General features: G+C 46.1%; 3 protein-coding genes across 4 annotated transcripts in view; 2 read left to right on the top strand and 1 right to left on the bottom strand.

Moving 5' to 3' along the window:
• Positions 1-5,866, top strand: part of TOM1L1 (target of myb1 like 1 membrane trafficking protein) — a 59,625-nt gene extending 53,759 nt beyond the window's left edge. Inside the window, exons 14-15 of the mRNA XM_081181358.1 lie at positions 3,715-3,796; positions 4,864-5,866. Of these exons, the coding sequence (XP_081037484.1) occupies positions 3,715-3,796; positions 4,864-4,930 (149 nt within the window). The 3' untranslated portion in view covers positions 4,931-5,866. The remainder of the gene's footprint in view (positions 1-3,714; positions 3,797-4,863) is intronic.
• A 549-nt stretch (positions 5,867-6,415) lies between these two features.
• On the bottom strand, positions 6,416-12,800 carry COX11 (cytochrome c oxidase copper chaperone COX11). Its single transcript, XM_081181557.1, has 4 exons — positions 12,501-12,800; positions 10,353-10,508; positions 8,399-8,524; positions 6,416-7,712 (listed from the first exon to the last, which is right to left on the bottom strand). The coding sequence occupies exons 1-4, from the start codon at positions 12,783-12,785 to the stop codon at positions 7,530-7,532; spliced, it is 750 nt and encodes a 249-aa protein (XP_081037683.1). The 5' UTR covers positions 12,786-12,800; the 3' UTR covers positions 6,416-7,529.
• A 103-nt stretch (positions 12,801-12,903) lies between these two features.
• Positions 12,904-24,210, top strand: part of STXBP4 (syntaxin binding protein 4) — a 153,395-nt gene continuing 142,088 nt past the window's right edge. Inside the window, exon 1 of one of the 2 annotated variants that reach the window (XM_081181377.1) lies at positions 12,904-13,026. The gene's annotated coding sequence lies outside the window, so the exon portion shown is untranslated. Of the gene's footprint in view, positions 13,027-13,919; positions 13,959-24,210 lie in introns of those variants that run through there. The other variant, XM_081181376.1, reaches the window with a different exon arrangement.

Genomic DNA, 24,210 nt, shown 5'->3' with positions numbered 1-24,210 from the left:
GCGCACCGGCCCATAGGGCGCACCTAGGGTTTTTTTTTGGGGGGGGGAATAAAGAAAAATAATTATTTTTCCCCCAGGCGTGGGGCTGGGGCAGGGGAAGCCCGAGCTTCCCCCGACCCCAGCCCCCAGAACAGGCTGCTATCCACAAGCCTGGGGAGCCTGGCAGGAACTCGCGTGGGCTCCCAAGGCTTGCGGATATCTGCCTGAAGCCTGCACCAACCCCTCTCGCTCTCCAGGCTTCAGCGAAAGTCTGCATTTGCCCCATAGGACGCACACACATTTCGCCTTCATTTTTGGAGGGGAAAAAGTGCATCCTATAGGGCGAAAAATACGGTATTCGTTAATTTTATCTTTGGAGAGGCCATGCATGCTGGCCCGGGCCTTCCCAGCCCTAAATGACTTGAATAATAATAATAATAATAATAATAATAATAATAATAATAATAATAATAATAATAATTTATTATTTGTACCCTGCCCATCTGGCTGGGTTTCCCCAGCCACTCTGGGCGGCTTCCAACAAAGATGAAAAAAACACTAAAATGTCACATATTAAAAACTTCCCTGAACAGGGCTGCCTTCAGATGTCTTCTGAATGTCAGGTAGTTGTTTATCGCTTTGACATCTGATGGGAGGGCGTTCCACAGGGCGGGCGCCACTACCGAGAAGGCCCTCTGCCTGGTTCCCTGTAACTTGGCCTCTCGCAGTGAGGGAACCGCCAGAAGGCCCTCGGCGCTGGACCTCAGTGTCTGGGCAGAACGATGGGGGTAGAGACGCTCCTTCAGATATACTGGACCGAGGCCGTTTAGGGATTTAAAGGTCAGCACCAACACTTTGAATTGTGCTCGGAAACATACTGGGAGCCAATGTAGGTCTTTCAAGACCGGTGTTATATGGTCTCGGTGGCCGCTTCCAGTCACCAGTCTAGCTGCCGCATTCTGGATTAGTTGTAGTTTCTGGGTCACCTTCAAAGGTAGCCCTACGTAGAGCGCATTGCAATAGTCCAAGCGGGAGATAACCAGAGCATGCACCACTCCGGCAAGACAGTCTGCAGGCAGATAGGGTCTCAGCCTACGTACCAGATGGAGCTGGTAAACAGCTGCCCTGGATACAGATTTGACCTGCGCCTCCATGGACAGCTGTGAGTCCAAAATGACTCCCAGGCTGTGCACCTGGTCCTTCAGGGGCACAGTTACCCCATTCAGGACCAGGGAATCCTCCACACCTGCCCGCCTCCTGTCCCCCCAAAACAGTACTTCTGTCTTGTCAGGATTCAACCTCAATCTGTTAGCCGCCATCCATCCTCCAACCGCCTCCAGACACTCACACAGGACCTTCACCGCCTTCACTGGTTCTGATTTAAAAGAGAGGTAGAGCTGGGTATTGAGCCGGAAAGGGGGATTTTAAGTAAGCTCAGCTTAATGTGTTTTCCAGACATCAGGGAAGAAATAAGTGAGTTCCCTTCAGCCTTTCTCAGATGTTGTTGAACTACAACTCCCATCACCCCTAGCTAGCAAGGCCAGAGCTCATGGATGATGGGAGTTGTAGTCCAACAACATCTGGGGACCCACAGGTTGAGAACCGCTGCTTCAAACCACCCTGCACAATGTTGGGCGATGCGAAGGCCTGGGAAAATTAAGTTCAGCTACAGTTCTGTGTTCTAGTAATACATTTTACTAGGGAAGGACCGTCGCTCAGTGGAACATGCAAAAGGCATTCAATCTTCAGGAAAAGCTGGGAGCATATTCCCTGTCTAAAATCCTGGAGTTAACCTGCCACAGTTAGTGCAGAGAACCAAGCTATATGGGCCATTTGTCCAATAAGGCAACTTCCTATGTGGTTAAATATATTTGAGTCCATAAAACCTTTTCATGCTTGTATTGTGCTCTTTCCTATTGCTATGATCCACTTGTATAATTTTGCCTTACCCTAGAATTACAGAAGGTGGTGGTATTAAGGATAGCTGGGACTTTGGTTGGTTATAATTTTACGTTAGCAAAGCAAAATGATGCTACAGTGGTGCCTCGCAAGACGAAATTAATTCGTTCCGCAAGTTTTTTCTTCTTGCGAGTTTTTCGTCTTGCGATGCACGGTTTCCCATAGGAATGCATTGAAAATCAATTAATGCGTTCCTAGGGAAACCGCCTTCAGACCAGGTCCGGGGACAGTCTGTCCCCCGACCTCTTCTGAAGGCTGAGGGGGGGGGGGAACAAGGGCTTTTCTTCCCACCCCCAGCCTTCAGAAAGCTGTTCTGAAGGCTGGTGGTGGGAAGAAAAGCCCTTCTTTCCACCTCCCGCCCCGCAAGCTCCGGGGACAGGAGGGCTTTGCTGCCGACCTCCAACATTTTAAAAGCCCCTGCTGTCCCAGGGCGATTTTAAAATGCTGGCGGGCGGGAGCAGAGAAGCAGCCCCCTGCGACCCTCTCCCGGCTGGAGAGGTGACGTGCGCCTATGGCAGGAGCCTCCATAGGCGCGCGTCACCTCTCCAGCTGGGAGAGCGCGCGGGGGGCTAAAGCAGCCCCCTGCGACCCTCCCCCGGCTGGAGAGGTGACACGCGCCTATGGCAGGAGCCTCCATAGGCGCGCGTCACCTCTCCAGCTGGGAGAGCGCGCGCGGGGCTAAAGCAGCCCCCTGCGACCCTCCCCCGGCTGGAAAGGTGACGCGCGCCTATGGAGGCAACTGCCCCGCTCGGGATGGCAGTCCCGGGACGGCAGACAGCTGTGCGCCGCCATCCCGAGCGGGGCGGGACTTAGCGCCCCGCTCGGGATGGTGGCGCAGATCTGCCTGCAGTCCCCGGACGGCAGACAGCTTTGCGCGGCCATCTGGAGCGGGGCGGGCTTCGCCCCCGGCTCCCGATGGCCGCGCAGAGCTGCGCTGAACCCGGGACGGCAGACAGCTCTGCGCCGCCATCCCGAGCGGGGCGGGACTTAGCGCCCCGCTCGGGATGGCGGCACAGATGTGCCTGCAGTCCCCGGACGGCAGACAGCTTTGCGCGGCCATCTGGAGCGGGGCGGGCTTCGCCCCCGGCTCCCGATGGCCGCGCAGAGCTGCGCTGAACCCGGGACGGCAGACAGCTCTGCGCCGCCATCCCGAGCGGGGCGGGACTTAGCGCCCCGCTCGGGATGGCGGCACAGATGTGCCTGCAGTCCCCGGACGGCAGACAGCTTTGCGCGGCCATCTGGAGCGGGGCGGGCTTCGCCCCCGGCTCCCGATGGCCGCGCAGAGCTGCGCTGAACCCGGGACGGCAGACAGCTCTGCGCCGGCATCCAGAGCGGGGCGGGACTTCTCTGCTGTCCCGGGGAGATTTTAAAATGCTGGGGGTCGGCAGCGAACGCTTCGCTCCCGCCCGCCAGCATTTTAAGATCGCCCGGTGCAGCGGAGAAGTCTCCACTGTCCCGGGAAGGCAGGCGGGGGGGGGGGAGCAAAGACTTTTGCCCCCCGCCGGCCTTCAGAAGAGGTCCAGGACCTCTTCTGAAGGCCGGCTGTGGGCGAAAGTCTTTGCTCCCGACCGCCAGCAATTTAAAACAGGTCCCCGGAGATTTCCCTATGGGCTTTCGTCTTGCGAAGCAAGCCCATAGGGAAATTCGTCTTGCGAAGCGCCTCCGAAACAGAAAACCCTTTCGTCTTGCGGGTTTTCCGTCTTGCGAGGCATTCGTCTTGCGGGGTACCACTGTATTTTTTTTTTTTTAACATCTCTGGGTTTCCTTCTTCCACAGATGTATCAAAAAGCAGTCCGCCTCCTCCTAATTATTATGAGCTAATGGAATTCGACCCCTTGGCTCCCAGTGACAAAACAGAGTAAGTAATTTTGAGAATGACAAATTTACTGCTTGTCGATACTCCAGATTTATAATACAATTCAGGGTGTTGGCAACTAAAGGTAAATGAGTGATTTGATTAAATGTGGCCAAAAAACCATTATTGGAGGCACATTTGTTGTTTAATCAGGACTATTTGAAAAATATATTGTCGTTAGTAAAAATACATATTTAAGTAAATCCCTAGGGTTGGATCCAGAGTGTTACTTCTGCTTGGTGAAAGGGGCAAAGATCCAACAGATTTCTGCAGGACAAAGCAGCAATTTTTGCCAATTTCTCTGCAACCTCCAGCATTTACCCCCCCCCCAAAAAAAAAATCTTCCAGAGCAGCTTTTCTAGAAGCTGCAGGGGAAAGGAAGAATTGGTAGATATTGCCTCCCCCTCCTGCCTCTGCTGGGAGTGTCTTGTGATGGAAGTCCTACTAATAGGAACTCTAGTTCCAAGCTACTGAAAAGTAATTAGAAAGCCGAGGGCATGGATTCAAAGTTTTAGCCTCCTAGTAAGCAGCGAGGACCTCACAGCTCTGAAGTACGTGCAGCAAAACACTGCAAAAGCATTACATACAAAATCCAAAAGAGAAGATAGATTAACGCGATGAGCAAAATCCACCATTGTGTGAGCAACCCTCCAAATCAGATTTTGCATGTGTGCAGGGGAGCGGATGGTGCATCCCCACTGCGCAAATGGAAGTCTGCTCTGCTAACACATTTTGAGCACGGGAAACAACCCAGTTATCTCCCTCACACATTGAAATTATTTCTGTTACTAGGGAACTTGTGGGCAGACGCATTGACCATTCATTTTTGCAGACATTCATTGAAGCCAAGTCCGTTGGGGTCAAAGAAAATTGTTTGAAAGGCTGGATGTGGGCTGCAGACCACGAGCTGGCCATTCTTGCTATGAGGAATTGGATACCATGGATAATGAAGCAAAATGAGTTTTATGCTATGTGGGGCTCAGCCCCTAGCTCTCCTGTAATTGTTTTGTTGACTAATCCTTGTTATTCATGTCACAAAAGAGTGTTTTATCTTGTGCTTTTGATTTCAGACCTGTATATGAAGAAATTGATGCACACCTATTCAAAGCAAGTGTTAGAAACAACACCAGTTGTTAAAAGCAGACGTCCAAGAGAACCAGTACTTTACCAGTACTAGAGACTATTTTGATCACTCAAAACCTGTCAGTTCTGTGACAAAGAATAGGAGGACAATTTTTGGAAGATGATTTGGATACGTCACACCGTTCATATGAAGAGATTCAAAACCTATCCTCCCTTAAGTGCATTACATTAAGTTCAGTTGATCGTTAAGAATGCAAGGTTCTACTTGTGCGTATACTTTGGACCAAAGTATATAACTTCTATACAGCATGACCCCCCTAAAAAAAACATTCTTTCTAGGGAGCAAAATACCCAAGACTGTAATTATAAAAGAAACTTTGCACTTAGAAAAATAAGGTACTTTTATTTTATGGTACATTCTGCTTAGTTATAAAAGCAAACAACTTTTTCCATAGGTAGAACTACATAATGGAACTTGATTTAAGTTGATGTGCGTCATTGTGCTAGAGGTCCAAGACCAAATCGAGGTTCAAGCTAGCCTTCAAGCTGTTATCTGGGATTTAGTGCCACATTTTGTGGGGGTGGACCTTACCCCTCTATCCTCTCAGTATAATCTTCCTGTAAAACTATTTGCTAACCAGGCACATGGTTTTGAAATCAGATGTTTCATAGCAAGTTTCTTGGTCTTCTGATGACTGGTCACTATAGCACTTTTCTCTAAATAGTTTATGTAATCCACTCATTGTATCAGACTTGCACAAGCTATTCCAAAGCAGAGGGGAACGTGAAAACAGTTTTACCTTGGTTTTTGAACAGCTTAGTTCTCGAACGTTCTGGCTCCCGAACGCCGCAAACCCGGAAGTGAGTGTTCCAGTTTGCAAACTATTTTTGGAAGCCAAGTGTCTGACAGGGCTTCTGCGGCTTCTGATTGGCTGCAGGAGCTTCCTGCAGCCAATCAGAAGTTGTGCTTTGGTTTCCGAACATTTTGGAAGTTGATGGTGGATGGGGGACAGCAATGACATAAGCACACTCCTCTTTAAGGTATTTTGGAGCAACTCTGCCATTGTTTGTTACGGTAGCTGTTTTCCACATTAAGCAGGTACTATTAGCAACTAAAGTTATCTTTAAGCAGGTAAGGACAGTCACTTGGGTCACAGATCATACAATGTAAAAGGGTGATGGGAGGAGGTGCCTTCTTTCTGATTTAAAGTAAAATAAGTACTGCTCTGAGACTGTGACTGCTAAACCTATTTATAATGAATGTAATTACAATCAGCTGTTCAAATTAATGCTTGCTAACTGCAGATGGTACATTTTAATTCTGATTGCTATGTAGTATTTAATTATGTTTTACAATTCCTATGCTGTTTTTATACAATCCAAATAAAATGCGGTCAGAAACCAGCTAATGGGTGGTTTCAGTAGTTGCACAACTCTCCAGTTTAACACAGCTCTTTCCTATTTGGTTTTATAGCTTGCCTCCTGCATTTTATGTCAAATGTTTGCATGCCAGTGTTAAGTAAGGCATCACACCGTTGCTGCTTTATTTATCAGTTTATTAGCTCTGCAGCTATCCAGCTTTGAGCTGAAGTTTCTGTTGAGTCTTCACTGCATTTTGGAATCATACATTTAACATCACTGTCACTTGTAGTGTAGATATTTTGAAACTAGCCGATGTTTCTGTTGTCTGCCATGACCAATACCTCTTCTGTCTTCTCCTGCCTGCCCCAAGGTAAATCTATCTTTATTGGGAGTTCTATTCACATTGGCTAGGAATTTCACCGAACAAAATATACAGGGCACAGAAAATTCAGGTAAAACTGTTATCAACCCAAAGTGCCAGAATCCCTAGAAATATTCTGTCATTTGATCTTTATTTTTTAAAAGGTGCTTTCTTGTACTTCAAAGCATAGCTAAAATACATGCAGGAAAAGTCCCTCTGCACCCTGATATGTAAACTATATTCAGAATAAATGTCCAAAACAGTCATGGTTTTTTTTAAAAAGGCAGAATAAATTTATTTATTTTAACTCTGCTTTTCACCATCTGGCTATCAATGCAGCTTTAAGGATAGTACCAAAGTTTAATATGCTAACCTTCAATGTCACTTTAACAGAAGGGAATAGGAGGAAGAAAGAGTTACAGCTAGGAGAAAGGGGGGGGGAACAGGTCTAAAAATAATAATCAGGAAACTTATAAGAGGTGATTTCCTTTGATTCTGGGTTGGTTGCAGATTCTTTTGAGTTCAGTTTATGAGAATAAGAACATAGATGGCAAAGAACAGCTGAGTTTAAGCATAACATTTCATATGGCACCTGCAATTTGGTTACAAACCTTCACACAACTTATGGAAGAGGGCTACCTCTGATATATTGCAAACAGCTAAAGGAGTTTTAGTGGTGTCTAAAATTAAATTAGATTTGAAAATACCACCCGCCACATGCATTTTATAATTATTATTCATAATCATGGTTCCTGTGTGCAAAATTAAATGTCACATCTTCAAATCTCTATACGATTCAATATCTAAAACACAACTTTTACAGTTTTTAAGCATCTTCCTACTGAGTTAAGGAATGTGCTTTTGCTGTCTGTAGATCACAAATATTGAATAGCAGAGGAATCTCCACTGCAGTGTCCGCCTGCTGTACTATTAGTTATAACCCGGGAGTGGCAGTTTCTGTCCTTCTTTTGCTTCAAAAAATGTGTAAGAAAGAGTGATCAAGTCAACGTTGGCCATCCTTGGGTCTTCTGCAAATTCAGGATCAATGAAGAAAAATACCGGCATGTCCACTTCTTCGTGGGGATTAAGTCGTTGTTCTTCAAAACAAAAACACTGTAAATGTGGGGGAAAGAGGGTTTAGAATTGTTTCTGAAGTTTATATTAAGCCAATAATATATCCACAATCTAATTTAAGTGGGAGGAGAACCTCTGTGCCTAGTTCAATTAAATGTGGCAAAATGCTATTTGTGATATTTTCCACCAAAGGACATGAAAAATCCATATAAATCCATTCATTTTACCACTGTCTTGTGAAAACTGTAATACCTGCTTAAATGCAAAGGGTAATATCCAGAGTTAGTCATACTTGTAGTACAGCAACTGAAATTAATGGACTAAACTCCATGAATTTCAATGAGTCTATGCTGACTATAACTTAAATAGAGATCACCCCAAGGATTTAACATGAAGTGCTAGCACCATATTACATCCACACTTTGTGTGTGTGTGATATTTTGAACTATTCAAAATCACACAGCTTTATTTTGTCTTAGAAAAGACAGCAGATATTAAAGAAAAAACGTTTTCTTTAATAGCTTTTTCAGAGCAGAGGGTGGTACTAGATCCTGAGTCTGGAGGGTAAGTTTTCCTTGCACCAATGACAAAGGAAAGTGGAGGGCATATACCTACATCTTGGATATTGCTGCTAACGTGGATTAAAACAGAATCAGGCTTCAAAAGTAGGAGAGTTCAGTTAGCAGCAGCAGCAGTCCACTCTTAGCGCATCATACCACACTTACTTGTATCTTGTTGAAATACTGCCCAGCTTCAAAAGGCACCACATTGTAGGTAGAGATTCCAATTATTGGTTTATCAGTGGGATTCTTTGCTTTATAAAATGCCAGTGCGGTCTCTCCTGGAACCACCTGTAAGAAGAAGTTGCACTAGTGATCTTTCTTGCTTTCCCCCATGTCACTGCCAGCCAAACTGCATTATGGTGGGTAAGTTTATAAATGGCTAGTAGTCACAGTATTGCCTCTGAACCCAAGTTGCTGTGAACTGCAGGTTGAGAGAATGCTGTTGCACTCAGGATCTGCTTGCGGGCTTCCCATGGGCATTGGGGGGCCTATGATAACACAGTGCTGGACTAGATACTCCCTTCACTCAATCCAGCAGGGCTTTTCTTCAGTGTTTAGGTTTTTATACAGTGGTACCTGACGCTTCAGGTTACAGACTCCGCTAACCCAGAAATAGTACCTCAGGTTAAGAACTTTGCTTCAGGATGAGAACAGAAATGCGCAGCAATTTCTGTGAAATGAAAGTGTGGTGTAGCCACCTTGTAGATTTTTCCTGGGACTGGGGAATGCTCCCTGTTGCTACTAGACAGCAACAACATCAGTGTGCATGCTTGTGCTTGTGTAAAGTCAATCAATCTCCACAATCAGGCATGCTAAACTTAAGGTTGTTGGGGATATATCTCTAATTCTGTGTTATGCCACGTCCCCCACAGCTATTTTGTGACTAGCACACTCTCAAAATTCAAAACATGCCCAGTGGTCCTAAAAGGTTGTCAACCCTTGCGCTAACTCACCTGAAGTAGACAAAACACCTGTACATTCATCAGCATTCTGTGTTGGAATGCTAACAATGTTTCCGTCTAAAGTAGGTCTAAATCAAGAAACTGCCGAAAACTCAAAGGAAAGGGAGTTTATTTCTCATGCAGATGTGGCATGGAGGACAGACTTACATAAAAGTAAGGTCTCCAGCAAAGAGGGTGTCTCTACAGCATGCTGCTGTGCTCTTCCAACCAGGAATTCAGAGAACTGCGCTATGGCTCACTCAACGCCTCTGACCGAGTCAATATGGCATAGCAGTTAGGGTCAAACTGAGATTGGGGAGACCCAGATTCAAACTCCCACTTGGCAAAGAAGCTCACTGGATTCCTTTTGGGGCAGTGTTGTTGTTGGCCGGGGGGGGGGGGGGAGGCAGAACACACACAGTGCCTTTTGCTTGGTAGAGAAAGGCAAACTAAATGTAACTAAATAATAACAACGTGAGTCCACATGCTGATTCGGTAGCAGCAGCAAGATGTTGCATTTCCCTAGGTGTGGAAACACAAAAGGATAACTGTGTGCTGAGAGCAAATAGGCAGCGTGGGGTTGTGAGCCTGTTTGCCAGGAAGTAATCTTTACCAATCACTGGCAACAGACTAAATGCATGCCTACCCTGTGTAAGTGCCAATCAGAATTTAGCCTTTGATTTGTGCTGTTTAATGTTATTGTTTAATTTTGGTTTAGACTGTGTATATTTCCTGCCTGGGACCTTTGGGTGAGGATTATAAATATTTCCAACAAAATAAGTAAATCCAAAGCAGAGTATTTTCAAACATTAGCAATAACAGAGATGTCACACCAACAGCAGCATTTATGCAAACAGTATACCCTTTCCCCTCCCACTTTGCCCCATTTCAAATTAATTTTACTTTGGGATGCAGGTAGGTTCAGAATGGTAAGCTCAGAATTCTACGCAGATGAAAAACTGCACCAGCCTCTTACTCTTACAGGTGAACAACTGCTATACTGCAGTCTGTAGACCTTAATGCCTGACAAAGCAGATTATAAAACAAGCAGCCTCTCATTATGATTACTGCAATTTAGCATGGCTAGTTACAACCCTTGCCCATCTGTCTATAAATAAACCACGACACCCCCAGACATATATGAAACCCATCTCTACAAATTTTTAATAACTTACATATACTTCAGTCTGCTGAGGTCTGAAATTCCACTGAAGGCTTGCATGTACATCTGCATTGAAGGTAACCTTAATGATGCGATCTTTAACAGGTACCATTGTCTCAATCTCTCCTGAACCATGGCCTGCTACTGCTGACCCTCCAAGTCCAGTAGCCTTAAAGGAAAAGAAGCTGTAATTAACAGTAGCCTGATTAAAAACAAGAAATGGTATCTGAGGCAAGAAGAATTAAACAGAAACAATCTCTTTCAAGAAAACTTTCCCAAGACAACCAACATAAAAAGCTGCTACTTCTATGTACAAAAGCCAGACAGGCAACAAACATGGCAAGAGTCGATTGCACCCAATTAAACTATCTGAAAAGACTTACTTCCTTACCCTTCAAGTGATTTCTAGGCATGTGCTACATGGAACAGTTACTTGTGCAAATCAACCATTTAATGTAGCCTGAATTATTATCATCTTCATGGGTAGAGGGAGATTTTGAATATGGACAGGCATCAACTAAGGGACTAGATCTACTGGACAGAATCCAGAAAGGACCTACAAGTGATTAAATCTTCCAAATATTCTTCATAAGTTTCCACTCTTTTCTGCTATTTGTCTAAATGCTTGCATGTTCAACTAAGATCTGCTTTTATAGAGTGCTGTTTTCAAGCAATACCCTCAACAGTGCTGGATAAGTGTTATAACAAGATCCCTTATGTAGATGTACTCTGTAAATGTGAGCAGTGTTTGAAACTCCCATTGTCCTAGGCACATTTTGTGACAGGGCATCTCATTAGCACAAGCAATATCTGAGCTCTGGGTGCAGTACTTTTACCGAAGATTTCAGATTAAACTGCAGAGTGGAAGGAAAGGAGGAGCTTTTTCTGCCTCCCCACTTCCAGAAGACCAGAGAAGAGACCCTCTTAAGACTATTAGGGGGTGGGTAGGCTGGGGAAGGACTAGACCATGTGAAAAACGAACATACGATTTTAGCTGCAGTTCATTTTCAGCTATATTCTTGTTATTAAAAAGGACGCCTAGACATTCCATTGTTGCACACATCACCTAGTTAAGGTGGCCATTTAGCTCCCAGCTTTCATATATCAGTTTCTAACACTGTACGTGGGCAATGACTGGTAGAATGCATTCTTCTTTATTTGTTATATCACTCATTATACACAGAGCCTAGCAGATCCTTTCTATATCCCATTTGGGAAACGCTGTCTCACAGGCCCCTCCCCCATGCTGGGCTCCCCACAACAACAGAAATGGTGAAGTTTACCTGAAGAATAAGAAATCAAGATAAACTTTTTATAAAAGAATGGAAATGGTTTATTGAATATTTACAGGCAAATCGTAAACAGACAAAAACATTAGCAGGATCATTGCCATAACCTGCAGTTTTATAAGAGTATATATTTACAGTAGATAAATAAAATAAAAAAATTCCTTCCAGTAGCACCTTAAAGACCAACTAAGTTAGTTCTTGGTATGAGCTTTCGTGTGCATGCACACTTGTATCTGAAGAAGTGTGTATCTGAAGAAGTGTGCATGCACACGAAAGCTCATACCAAGAACTAACTTAGTTGGTCTTTAAGGTGCTACTGGAAGGATTTTTTTTATTTTGACTATGGCAGACCAACACGGCTACCTATCTGTAAGTAGATAAATAAACGAGCAAGTTAAAACAAATTTGGATGTGCAGAAGATATTGAAAAATAAAGGTACCCCAAAAAGAGGGGGGAAGGAAGTCCAATTTTGAAATGTCAAATTGACTGTAAAACTAACGAAAATGTAGAAATTCGAAAAGTACTGTATGAATAAAAAAACTAAAACTAAAATAAAATAGGTGGCAGCCCCTGCTCATCCAACTTGGGGGACAGATCCAGCACACACTATCTTCAAACGAAGGGACATCCAGGGACCCTACTCGTGCAAACAGTTGGATTTTGCAGATTTGCGAGTCAGGTAGAAAGAAGCAGCAGGTTGCACGCAGCTTGGCAAAGGAAGCAGCCCCGTCGCTCCCCTGACTCTGGAGCAGTCGCTTCCTTCTTTCCCTGCATCTGGGAAACGCTCTCACAGGTCGTCCCCCCCCCCCTTCCCCATCCTTGGCTTCCCACAGGCGCCCTCCGAGAAGCGAGCCCCGAGGCGACCTCTCACCTGGCAGTAGAGGCGGTAAAGGGGCACGGCCGCGTAGGACATGCCCGCCACGCCCACGACGCCGGCCGCCAGGTACGTCAGCACCGTCTTGTTGCGGTGCCTCCAGTCCTCCTGCTGCCGCCGCCGGGCCCCCGCGAAGGGGTCTCCGCCGCTGCCCTTGGCGCGCCGCCCGCAGCAGGCCGCCGCCTCGCCGTTGCCATGGAGACGGAGCCAGGCCCGCCACGGCCCCCATCCTCGCGCCTCGGGAGCCGCGAGGCAAGCCCAGCCCCGCGCGCAGCCGCCCATGCCTTTTCCTCTTTCACTGCCCCGCCCCGTCCTGTCACGTGGACGCGCTCGGCATTCCTCTCTTCGCCGATACCGCCGCCGCCGCCGCCACCTCTCTTCGCGCGCGCGAGGGGTCGTCAGGTTATCGCGAGAGCTCGGTCCCCAAGGTGGCGAACCCACAGCCGGGCGGCGCGCGCGCGACACTGTCGCTTGGAACGCCGCCTCCTCCGCTTGCGGGAGTCGACTACGGCGGCCGCGGGGGGTAAGTCCGCGTTCTCGTTTACCTGCTCCCTCGGCGTCGCCCCGCCTCCTCGCAGGGCACGGTCTAGCTCCGTTGATACGGCGTGAGGCTCTTGATCGCTGGGTCGTGGGTTCGAGACCCGCGTCGGGCAAAAGGTTCCGGCATTGCAAGGGGTTGAGCTAGATGACAATGGTGCGCCCTTCCCACTCTACAGTGCTGTGGATCCTGTGATTCTATGGACGGAGTAGTGAGAGAGCCTCAGGCTGTGGTTACGTGATACAAGCAAGCACACACAAGTTATATAAATAATATGCATACATACATGCATATATACATGTACAGTGGTACTTTGGGTTACAGACGCTTCAGGGTACAGACGTTTCAGTTACAGACTCTGCTAACCCAGAAATAGTACCTCGGGTTAAGAACTTTGCTTCAGGATGGGAACAGAAATCGTGCTCCGGCAGTGCTACGGCAGCAGGAGGACCCATTAACTAATGTGGTGCTTCAGGTTAGGAACAGTTTCAGGTTAAGAACGGACCTCTGGAACGAATTAAGTACTTAACCTGAGGTACCATTGGATATGTAAACAAGCACCTCTCAGGTTAGCTCAGTTGGTAGAGGGCGAGGTTGTTAGTATTTGCTGTATAGATTCAGATAAGGTGTGCGAAAGGCTTTGAATAGGTATATGTAGACTCCTTAAGCTGGGTACTGTTACAGTGGTACCTCTGGATGTGAACGGGATCTGTTCCGGAGCCCTGTTAGCATCCAGAGCAGAAAGCAACCCGCATGTGCGCGAGTCACGATTCGCCGCTTCGGTGCATGCGCGTGACGTCATTTTGAGCGTTTGTGCATGTACGAGCGGCGAAACCCAGAACTAACCCGTTCTGTTACTTCCGGGTCTCCGCGGAACGCAACCTGAAAACGCTCAACCTGAAGCGTCTTTGCCCGAGGTATGACTATAAGAATTTTAAGGTCTCAAATATGAATATATATTCATAAATGCACACATATCTAAATACAGTGGTACCTCGGGTTACATACGCTTCAGGTTACAGACTTCGCTAGCCCAGAAATACTGCTTCAGGTTAAGAACTTTGCTTCAGGATAAGAACAGAAATCGTGCTCTGGCAGCACAGCGGCAGCAGGAGGCCCCATTAGCTAAAATGGTTCTTCAGGTTATTAAGAGCAGTTTCAGGTTAAGAACGGACCTCCGGAACGAATTAAGTACTTAACCCGAGGTACCACTGTATATGAACCATGTGTCTGAAATAATACAGGAGAGGAATCCTGAAGCCATTTTCACTCTCCCAATGACCTCAGATATTCCTCTGCAGTAAGGGAGGCAAGGGATGCGGGTGGCGCTGTGGTCTAAACTACAGAGCTTAGGGCTTGCCGATCAGAAGGTCGGTGGTTCGAATCCCCGCCATGGGGTGAGCTCCCGTTGTTCGGTCCCAGCTCCTGCCAACCTAGCAGTTTGAAAGCATGTCAAAGTGCAAGTAGATAAATAGGTACCGCTCCAGCGGGAAGGTAAACGGCCTTTCCGTGCGCTGCTCTGGTTTGCCAGAAGCGGCTTAGTCATGCTGGCCACATGACCCGGAAGCTGTACGCCAGCTCCTTTGGCCAATAAAGCGAGATGAGCGCCGCAACCCCAGAGTGGTCCACAACTGGACCTAATGGTCAGGGGTCCCTTTACCTTTAAGGGAGGCAAATGGGGAAAGCCTTCCCATTGTCTTTTCACTTACAAATCCTGTCTTAAGGGCGTCTTTGTGTATGAATAGGGTGAGCCTGTGACCTCCATTCAGGAACTAAAGTATTAACCATCACAAAAGAATGACCAGGCTGCCTAGGTAGTGCAATCAGTGACCATTATCAGGCAGGATTTCTCCTGGAGACCACCTCCTTCTGTGGTGTATGTCTGATGTTTCGGCGGTGTGTGTGTGTGTCTTGGGCTACAAGGTGGGCAATTTCAAAACTCTGTATAAGGGCTTGTGCACCATTGTTCAGGGTTCTCCTCCCTCCTGCATGTGGTGAGTGGGGACCCTGTTGCAATCTTAATAAAGATCAGGTTTACTAGCCGCTTTGCTTCTCAATATACTCTGGTTGGCCTCTGTTATTTTCTCCTACCGATAGGGAACCTTCTTAAGGACTCTATATGGGCTCCGGAATAGCCCGTAAGGGAAAGGGAGCAGTTATAAGAAAAACAGTTCCAAATAAATTCTAAGCTCTTTGGGTCACAACTTATGAAACAATGATTCTGGAGGAGGCTGATAAAAGGTGTTTTATATGATAACTGAGCAGCAAATGCAGGTCTCCTACCAACTGGATATTCAATGTGATATTCAGGCTGTCCACTCTTGCAAAGGACTTCTCCTCCTGCAGGCAAGATTTCCTCTTTGCTGCCTCCTAGTTGAAAACACATCATCTTTAAAAGGACTGAGATGCACTGTAGGACTAGACCTCACGTGAGAATTTGGAAAAGGGTGCGGCAGTGGCAGACAGTGAAAGTTAACTGGGTAGATATAGCCACTTGACAGGGGAAGCATTACTTTGCTCCAGCCAAACATAGGGAGCAAATCTGTAAAAGGGAAACAAACAAATTACATCCAGTAACTATTTTTTGTCAACGTTTGCAAAACGCTCAGAATGCATCCTTATTCTGTTTATCCTGTGGGTAACATAATATCTTCTAAAGAAGGTTGGATAATAATATTGAAAGTTTTGAGATAAATTTATTTTTTAGAAAAAAAACAAGCTAAGTTGCTGTGTTATGAATAGAGGTGCAAAGCCCCTGTAAGAATTGCATATTGCAACTGTTCGGAAATTTGCCATTGCCTTGCTCTCTCTCTCTCTCTCCCCCCCACACACACACACTTCCAAAGGACTATTATGGGTCCTCATGAAATCAGTCGAACTATATACATCACATTGCATTTCCAGACTGCCCAAACAGATTAGGTAATTAGCTTATGTGTACAGTTTGCACTAACAAGCCAGGAGTGCTTTTGTCGGGCCCCTTCTGGGGTCTTGCAGTCCACTCCGAACCAGACGGGAGTTGAGATCTTCATAAAAAGTATTTAGCAATTACCTCGATATATTTACTGGAACAGAGGAAATGGACCTGTTTATCTCTTGCTGCTTTTGCTTGCTCAACAGGCACTGAACTTATCGGAGGCTATCTAAAGCAATCTGATGAAGCCTATGGAATTTTCATAAAGAGGATATTACCTTGGGGTGGGGAGAATGGCTGCAGTAGATAGTAAATAACTGCCTTTCATGTTATTGTTGTTGCCAGCACGGCTGCTAAAAACAACTTTATGTATTTGTATTCTCCCCACCACTTTTCATTATAGTTCCATGAATGCACATTAGGCAGAGTAAAGGGAGATCAGGCACGAAGCACACTTGCCTTTTATCTGAATTGCAATCCCTATGGCCCATACACAGTAATGTTTTGTGAAAGAGCTTAATGACAAAGAACTCTTTTCCTGGTCACACCGCTAGTTGAGCAAGTGGGGAAAGCTTATCAACTTTCTTCCTGTCGGCGGTCAGAACAGCTGATTGGTGATGGCCATTTCACATAATAGTTGTAGTTACCGGTATATCCCAGCATGAACATTGTGGCAGAAGACAAAATGTCAGCTTGCATTACGATGTTCTCAGGGTGTCCTATTATAACATGAATGATGTGGCTGTATTCATTCAGAACTCTGCCATAAGGGAGCAAATCCGAAAGCTGTGATTTATATATTGCTGGAGGTCTCTCTGGCATTGTTGTTGTTGTTTAGTCATGTCCGGTTCTTCGTGACCCCATGGACCAGAGCACGCCAGGCACTCCTGTCTTCCACTGCCTCTCACAGTTTGGTCAAACTCATGCTGGTAGCTTTGAGAACACTATCAAACCATCTCGTCCTCTGTAGTCCCCTTCTCCTTGTGTCCTCAATCTTTTCCAACATCAGGGTCTTTTCCAGGGCGTCTTCTCTTCTCATGAGGTGGCCAAAGTATTGGAGCCTCAGCTTCACGATCTTTCCTTCAGGGCTGATTTCCTTCAGAATGGAGAGGTTTGATCTTCTTGCAGTCCATGGGACTCTCAAGAGTCTCCTCCAGCACCATAATTCAAAAGCATCAATTCTTCAGCGATCAGCCTTCTTTATGGTCCAGGTCTCCCTTCCATACATTACTACTGAGAAAACCATAGCTTTAACTATACGGACCTTTGTCGGCAAGGTGATGTCTCTACTTTTTAAGATAGTATCTAGGTTTGTTATTGCTTTTCTCCCAAGACGCAGGCATCTTTTAATTTTGTGACTGCTGTCACCATCTGCAGTGATCATGGAACCCAAGAAAGTATTTCTTCCCCTTCTATTTGCCAGGAGGTGATGGGACCGGTGGCCATGATCTTTGTTTTTTTGACATTGGGTGTCAGACCATATTTTGTGCTCTCCTCTTTCACCCTCATTAAAAGGTTCTTTAATTCCTCCTCACTTTCTGCCATCAAGGTTGTGTCATCTGCATATCTGAGGTTGTTAATATTTCTTCCTGGCATTATTTTATGGTAAAACTGATAGCAAAATATTTTGTGTTTCATGTGCTTAGTGTTTGTTTGTACAGTGGTACCTCGCAAGACAAATGCCTCGCAAGACGAAAAATGCGCAAGACGAAAGAGTTTTCCATTTTTTGAGTCGTTCCGCATGACGAATTTCCCTGTGGGCTTGCTTCGCAAGATGAAATGTCTTGCGAGTTCTTGCGAGTTTGTTTCCTTTTTCTTAAAGCCGCTAAGCCGTTAATAGCCGCTAAGCCGCTAATAGCCGTGCTTCGCAAGACGAAAAAACCGCAAGACGAAGAGACTCACGGAACGGATTAATTTCGTCTTGCGATGCACCACTGTACCTGCTAACTCGTACAATCAAATTGCCATTCATTATTGGCCTCTTTCTTTCTTAACGTTGATTGCTTATTGGAGACTTGATTTTAGAAGTCAATGGCGAAGACTTAATTGTTGTAGCTAATGAGAGGTTGACTTTAGACATTTAACTGTAAACATGGATCATAATGGCAGCAGTTTGAACCACATGATAAATTTTCCCTCTCAATAACCCTGTGATGTGCATTTCTATGTTGTTCCCATTTTGCAGACTCAAACCCATGTCTTCAGAGTTTAAACATCCACATTGGCTCCCTAATGTTAGCATGTTATTGAAGTGCCGTGCTAATTAATTAATTACATATTCCACTTTTTAAAGCTAAAACCTGACACCTTTAATCTGAAAATTACAGGATTTTCGGTTGGGCATGCTTCCAGCAAGGATTCTTAGGATTGTGGTCTTACTGTGAGAGTCATATTAAATCTATTCATTGCTAGGTATGCTTTGCCTTTCAGCTCATAGAGACAATTTCCTGTTGCATAATAGCAGTGTCCTTGCAGCAGCTTAATGGAGAAAATCTGTATATTTTAACCCCTATATTTTCTGTTTAGCCCCACAGAGCTGTTGACATAATTGCAAACAGCATCAGCAACCAGCCGCGTGTCTTTACTCATTGCCAGAGCTGAAGAAGAAGAAAGTAAGAAAACATTTTTTAAAAAACCATTCAAGCCTATAAGGGAGCAAAATGGCCATAGACATTGCCTTGGCCTTTCCATCACCGTTTAGCTATCAGAGAATGGCTTACAGCAAAAGCCATTTGTTGTTGTTTTTTCAGAAGAACTTTTCTGAAACAGCTTATTGCCGGGAGGGGTGGGTGCTTAAAGAAAGCAAACTGAATTTGTTCCTGCTGTAATAATAAAATCTCTCCCCTCACCCATTGAAATCAAAAGAGAAGTAGAAGTGTGACAAGCTCATCAGTTTATTATCTTTTCCAGAAAAGTGGATAATTAGCTGCTGTCTTTCTCATTTGTGAATTGTAGTGTTGTATTGCATCAGATAGTAGGACGCGAGTGGCGCTGTGGTCTAAACCACAGAGCCTAGGGCTTGCCTATCAGAAGGTCGGCGGTTTGAATCCCTGCAACGGGGTGAGCTCCTGTTGTTCGGTCGCTGCTCCTGCCAACCTAGGAGTTTGAAAGCACGTCAAAGTGCAAGTTGATAAATAGGTACCGCTCTGGCGGGAAGGTAAACGGTGTTTCTGTGCGCTGCTCTGGTTCGCCAGAAGAAGCTTAGTCATGCTGGTCACATGACTCAGAAGCTGTCTGCGGACAAACGCCATCCCCCTTGGCAAGGGAGCGCCTCAACCCCAGAGTTGTCCACAACTGGACTTAACAGTCAGGGGTCCCTTTACCCCTTTTATTGCATTAGATACGGTGGTATCTCAGGTTTGATTTCCTCCCCTTCTTTTATCAGCATTACACTTCTGCTAATGCAGACAAGTATCTCAGCTCCTTTTGTCTCCAGATTCACACAAGGCACTAGGAATTGGTGGCAGCCATCTGTGTCCAAAGGAAGCTCTGTTAATTTCCCTCAATTTTTGACCTAGCATTGTCCGTACAGTGGTACCTCGGGTTACATACGCTTCAGGTTACAGACTCGGCTAACCCAGAAATAGTACCTTGGGTTAAGAACTTTGCTTCAGGATGAGAAAAGAAATCGTGCAGCAGCAGCGCGGTGGCAGCAGGAGGCCCCATTAGCTAAAGTGGTGCTTCAGGTTAAGAACAGTTTCAGGTTAAGAACAGACCTCCGGAACGAATTACCGTGTTTTTTGCTCTATAAGACTCACTTTTTCCCTCCTAAAAAGTAAGGGGAAATGTGTGTGCGTCTTATGGAGCGAATGCAGGCTGCACAGCTATCCCAGAAGCCAGAACAGCAAGAGGGATTGCTGCTTTCACTGCGCAGCGATCTCTCTTGCTGTTCTGGCTTCTTAGATTCAGAATATTTTTTTTCTTGTTTTCCTCCTCCAAAAACTAGGTGCGTCTTGTGGTCTGGTGTGTCTTATAGAGCGAAAAATACGGTAAGTTCTTAACCCGAGGTACCACTGTACATCTTTTCACTGTGCAATTGCCAGCTGCATACATACGGCTTTCTCTGTCTCCTTGTCCTGTCTCTTCCTATTGTACAGATTTGAGGTGTTTTCTTAATCCCCTTTCAGCCAAGGAATGCTGACCTAGTTTTCTCTATCCTTCTTGAATAATTAAAATCCACAAGCAGTTTGATCATTCCGGTAGACAGAATTAAACTCCTTGTTGTATGCTTGCTGTCACTGTGGTATAAATAGCAGTGGGGAATTTTTTTCTTTCTCTTGCAGTAGCGAGGCTGTTCTGTGATTTCCAGTACCTTTTCATCAAGGCCAGCCTAACACATTGTGCTGCCTTAGTTGAAATACAAGATTCCACCCACCCCCCACTTCAATTCTATGTACAAAAGCTGTTCGGGTTGGCAGTAGAACCTTTTCTTCAGCTCTGGCGATGGGACATCCTCCACAGCCTTTGAAATTAGCCAGGCGCCAGGGGCATTTTGATCCTGGCTATCGGCCACTTAAGGGATGCGGGTGGCATTGTGGGTTAAACCACAGAGCCTAGGACTTGCCGATCAGAAGGTTGGCGGTTCGAATCCCCGCAACGGGGCGAACTCCCGTTCCTTGGTCCCAGCTCCTGCCAACCTAGCAGTTCGAAAGCACCTCAAAGTGCAAGTAGATAAATAGGTACCGCTCCGGCGGGAAGGTAAACAGCGTTTCTGTGTGCTGCCCTGGTTCACCAGAAGCGGCTTAGTCATGCTGGCCACATGACCCGGAAGCTGTACGCCGGCTCCCTCGGCCAATAAAGCAAGATGAGCGCCGCAACCCCAGAGTTGGCCACGACTGGACCTAATGGTCAGGGGTCCCTTTACCTTTACTATCGGTCACTTGTGACCAAGTGAAGATGCCTGGGCAACAGCATGGCGCCTGATGTATCCACCACCTGGAGGTGCAAGCCTGGGGAATCCTTGGATCGTGACTGTTTTCACCCGCTAGCAACACATCCTGTAGAATTCTATCCTTAATATTTTATCTGCACAGTCAGAATGAATTTCAGGAACCAAGAAGTTGTATTGTCAAATGCGGCTTTCGAGCCGTCTAGCCCCCAAATGGCAATTAGGCATTTCATTTTGGTGACTGTAACCCTGGTTTAAGGAGCCATTTCGCACCTAGTTTATATATCTTGAGTTTCTAACACTGGTCCTTCTCTATGTACAGTGGTGCCCTGCAAGACGAATGCCTCGCAAGACGGAAAACTTGCTAGACGAAAGAGTTTTCCGTTTTGGAGGTGCTTTGCAAAACAAATTTTCTATGGGCTTGCTTCGCAAGACGACAATGTATTGTGAGTTCCTGCTGGTTTTTTCCCCTCCCCCCCTTTTCTAAGCCGCTAAGCCGCTTATCAGCTGATCTGATCAGCAGATAAGCCTCTAATAGCGCTAATAGCGCTAATCCGTCAATGGGCTTGCTTCGCAAGACGAAAAAACCGCTAGACGAAGAGAATCACAGATTCTTTTCGTCTTGCGAGGCACCACTGTACTACACCTGAAGGCATCTAGCTAGCTCTGGGAGGTGCTGGACAGGATCTATAGCAGACATAGCTCTTTCCACCCATATCTTGCTGATGTTCTCCAGCCCCAGCCCCCTGAGCCATCCGCCTCAGTCCGTCTGATGGTAGGGCTGGCCCTGCCTTTAATCCACACCTGCAAAGCTTTATATGACCTAGGTACAGCATGTCTTGGAGGCCTCCACTCTCTTGCCCTCCCTGAGTTCTGCTCAGTTTCCTTTTATACCAGGGGTCAGCAAACTTTTTAAGGAGGGGGCTGGTTCACTGCCCCTCAGACCTTGTGGTGGACCGGACTGTGCCACGTGTGCGCACACGGTGGGGGGGCTTCTCTCTCTTCCCCTCTCTCCCCCACCCCCTCCCCTCCCCCTGCTTTCCTACCTCCTCCGCCGCTCTGCCTGCGGTTGGGAGCTGGCGGTGGTGGCGGCGCCTCTCCTTTCCGGGCCAGTTTTCCTGGGCACCAGGCGCGGGGCCGGCAGGCACGCCAAGCTCCAGCCGAAGCACCCGTCATGATGCCCACTGTTAAGTTGTGGGCGAACATATCAGACGACACAGCGATTCTTCCAAAGCAGCTCTTTATTTGTAAGCTGGAACAGAACTGAACTGAGGAGCTCAGTCTGCCTGCTTATATAGAGCTCCACTAGAATGCAACAGTAGCCATATTCTGTAACTAGCCAATCACTGAACGTCACTTTCGATCCTTCATTTGCATAACTATCTACAGTATTCCCCTGCTGGCCCAGGGTGAGAACTTCAGTACATAACACCCATAGTGCCACCAAGGACGGGAGAGGCCAGTGGGCGGGTGGCGAGTCTGGGCCACGCCTCAGCATGCATGCGGCGAGGCTTTGGGTTGGCTGGCACCAATCAAAGCCCAGCTCCCTTCCTCTGTAGGGTGGGGAGAAGCCAGGAGGGAGGAGGTGCCGCCGTGGAGGGAGGGGGGGAAATGGTGCCCAATTTTTTTTTGCAAAAAAAATGGCGCAGCCCGAACAATCAAGCCAATCCAAGCAGCGATTCCAGGACCATCTGCAGGCCGGATCCAGAGGGCAATTGGGGCTGATCCAGACCACGGACCTTAGTTTGCTGACCCATGTTTTATACTCATGAAAGTCAGGTGCATGGACAGGACAGAGACTTAATGGTAGTGGCTTCCCAGTCAAGACTGCCAGTTCCCAAAGAAGTAGGCATTTAGGAAAGATTGTGTAAGACAGGTGTGAGGGACTGGATTTGACTTGTGGGCCATGTCCTGACTGAACCCCCCTCCCCCCGGTCCATCCTAGTGGGTGGAATCCAAGCCTGTTTGCAAAAGAAAAACGTTCCTGTTATACAGATGTGCTCCCAATTGGAACTAGGCCCAGAGGGTCACATTAAAAAGCCCAGCCTGTCTTGGTGTTTTCCCCCCTTACGTACATCATTTTCCCCTTATTGATGTCCCTATCAAAGTGCAGTGTTTTGTTTTAATTGCAAAACCCTTGCAATACATATCCTTTAAACTCCATGTAAGATGAGCTCCAGGCTATGCTCATGATTTTCGGATTTGAGGGGTATCTGACATTGCAGCTCTATCTGTAGATTATATTTTTTCCTTCTTGTTTGAGTTCATACAAGGATGTGCAAACATTACTGATATCATAGTCTTTCCAGTGAGTAGCTCTTCTCTGGGTTTGTTTATTGTCTTACTTTAAATGTTGTGAGGATCCTATGCCCTTTTAAAATGTGTTTTGTGGGGGTGGGAGGGTTATGGGTTGTTTTTGTTTTTATTATACATTTTATGGTTTTATATTTTGATTTTATTCTATGAACTGCCCTGAGACCTCTGGGTATAGGGCAGTATAATAATAATAATAATAATAATAATAATAATAATAATAATAATAATAATGTGCTCAGTTGTACTTTGCAAGTGGTGCATCTTAACCATATTTGAAATTGAACTCCAGCTTGAACTGGGGCCATTGATTCTTGTATCATTTGTTCTTGAATTTAAAGAATCGTAGATTCAGGTACGTAGCCGCGTTGGTCTGACACAGTAGAAATATATAAAATAAATTAAAAAATTGTCCAGTAGCACTTTAGAAACCAACTAAGTTTGTTCTTGGTATGAGCTTTCTTGTGGATGTGTATCTGAAGAAGTGTGCATGCACATGAAAGCTCATACCCAGAACAAACTTAGTTGGTCTCTAAGGTGCTACTGGACAATTTTTTTTATTTTTTAAATATATTTCTAGTAGAATTGTAGAGTTGGAAGGGACCACGAGAGTCACTAATTCTGTTCCCTGCAATGGAGGAAACCTTTGCCCAGCATGGGGCTCTGTGATTAAGAGTTTTATGCTCTGCCGTCTGAGAATTTTTCTTCCAGCATTCTCCTTTTGGAGTGGGACTAAGTCAAGCACTGCTGCAGGAATTCCCTGCCATGTTAGAGCCTGAATGAAAGCAAAGTTTTCGTCCAACGTTTGGTAAGGGTTGTATGCAACCAAGTTGTCCCAGGACTTCTGCCTGAACAATGGAAACTGATTTAGAGGGGGTGCGAGAAGTGGGAGAGGAAGTCCTGTTGCACAAGCCGTTGTCGTGCTATACGTGTTCTCCCTAGCAGAGAGCACGTGTTGCGGTGGGAGATACAAGCCACCCCAGTGTTGCTGGGCAGATTTGCGGAGTGACCCAGGCAGTGAATTGGTTGATCGGGTCACTGGGGAGAATTGCTT

This window comes from Podarcis bocagei (assembly GCF_964188305.1).
Source record: "Podarcis bocagei genome assembly, chromosome: 2".
NCBI classification, from domain to species: Eukaryota; Metazoa; Chordata; class Lepidosauria; order Squamata; family Lacertidae; genus Podarcis; species Podarcis bocagei.
Note: the sequence above shows the minus strand (reverse complement) of the source record. Positions and strands in the feature narration are given on the sequence as shown.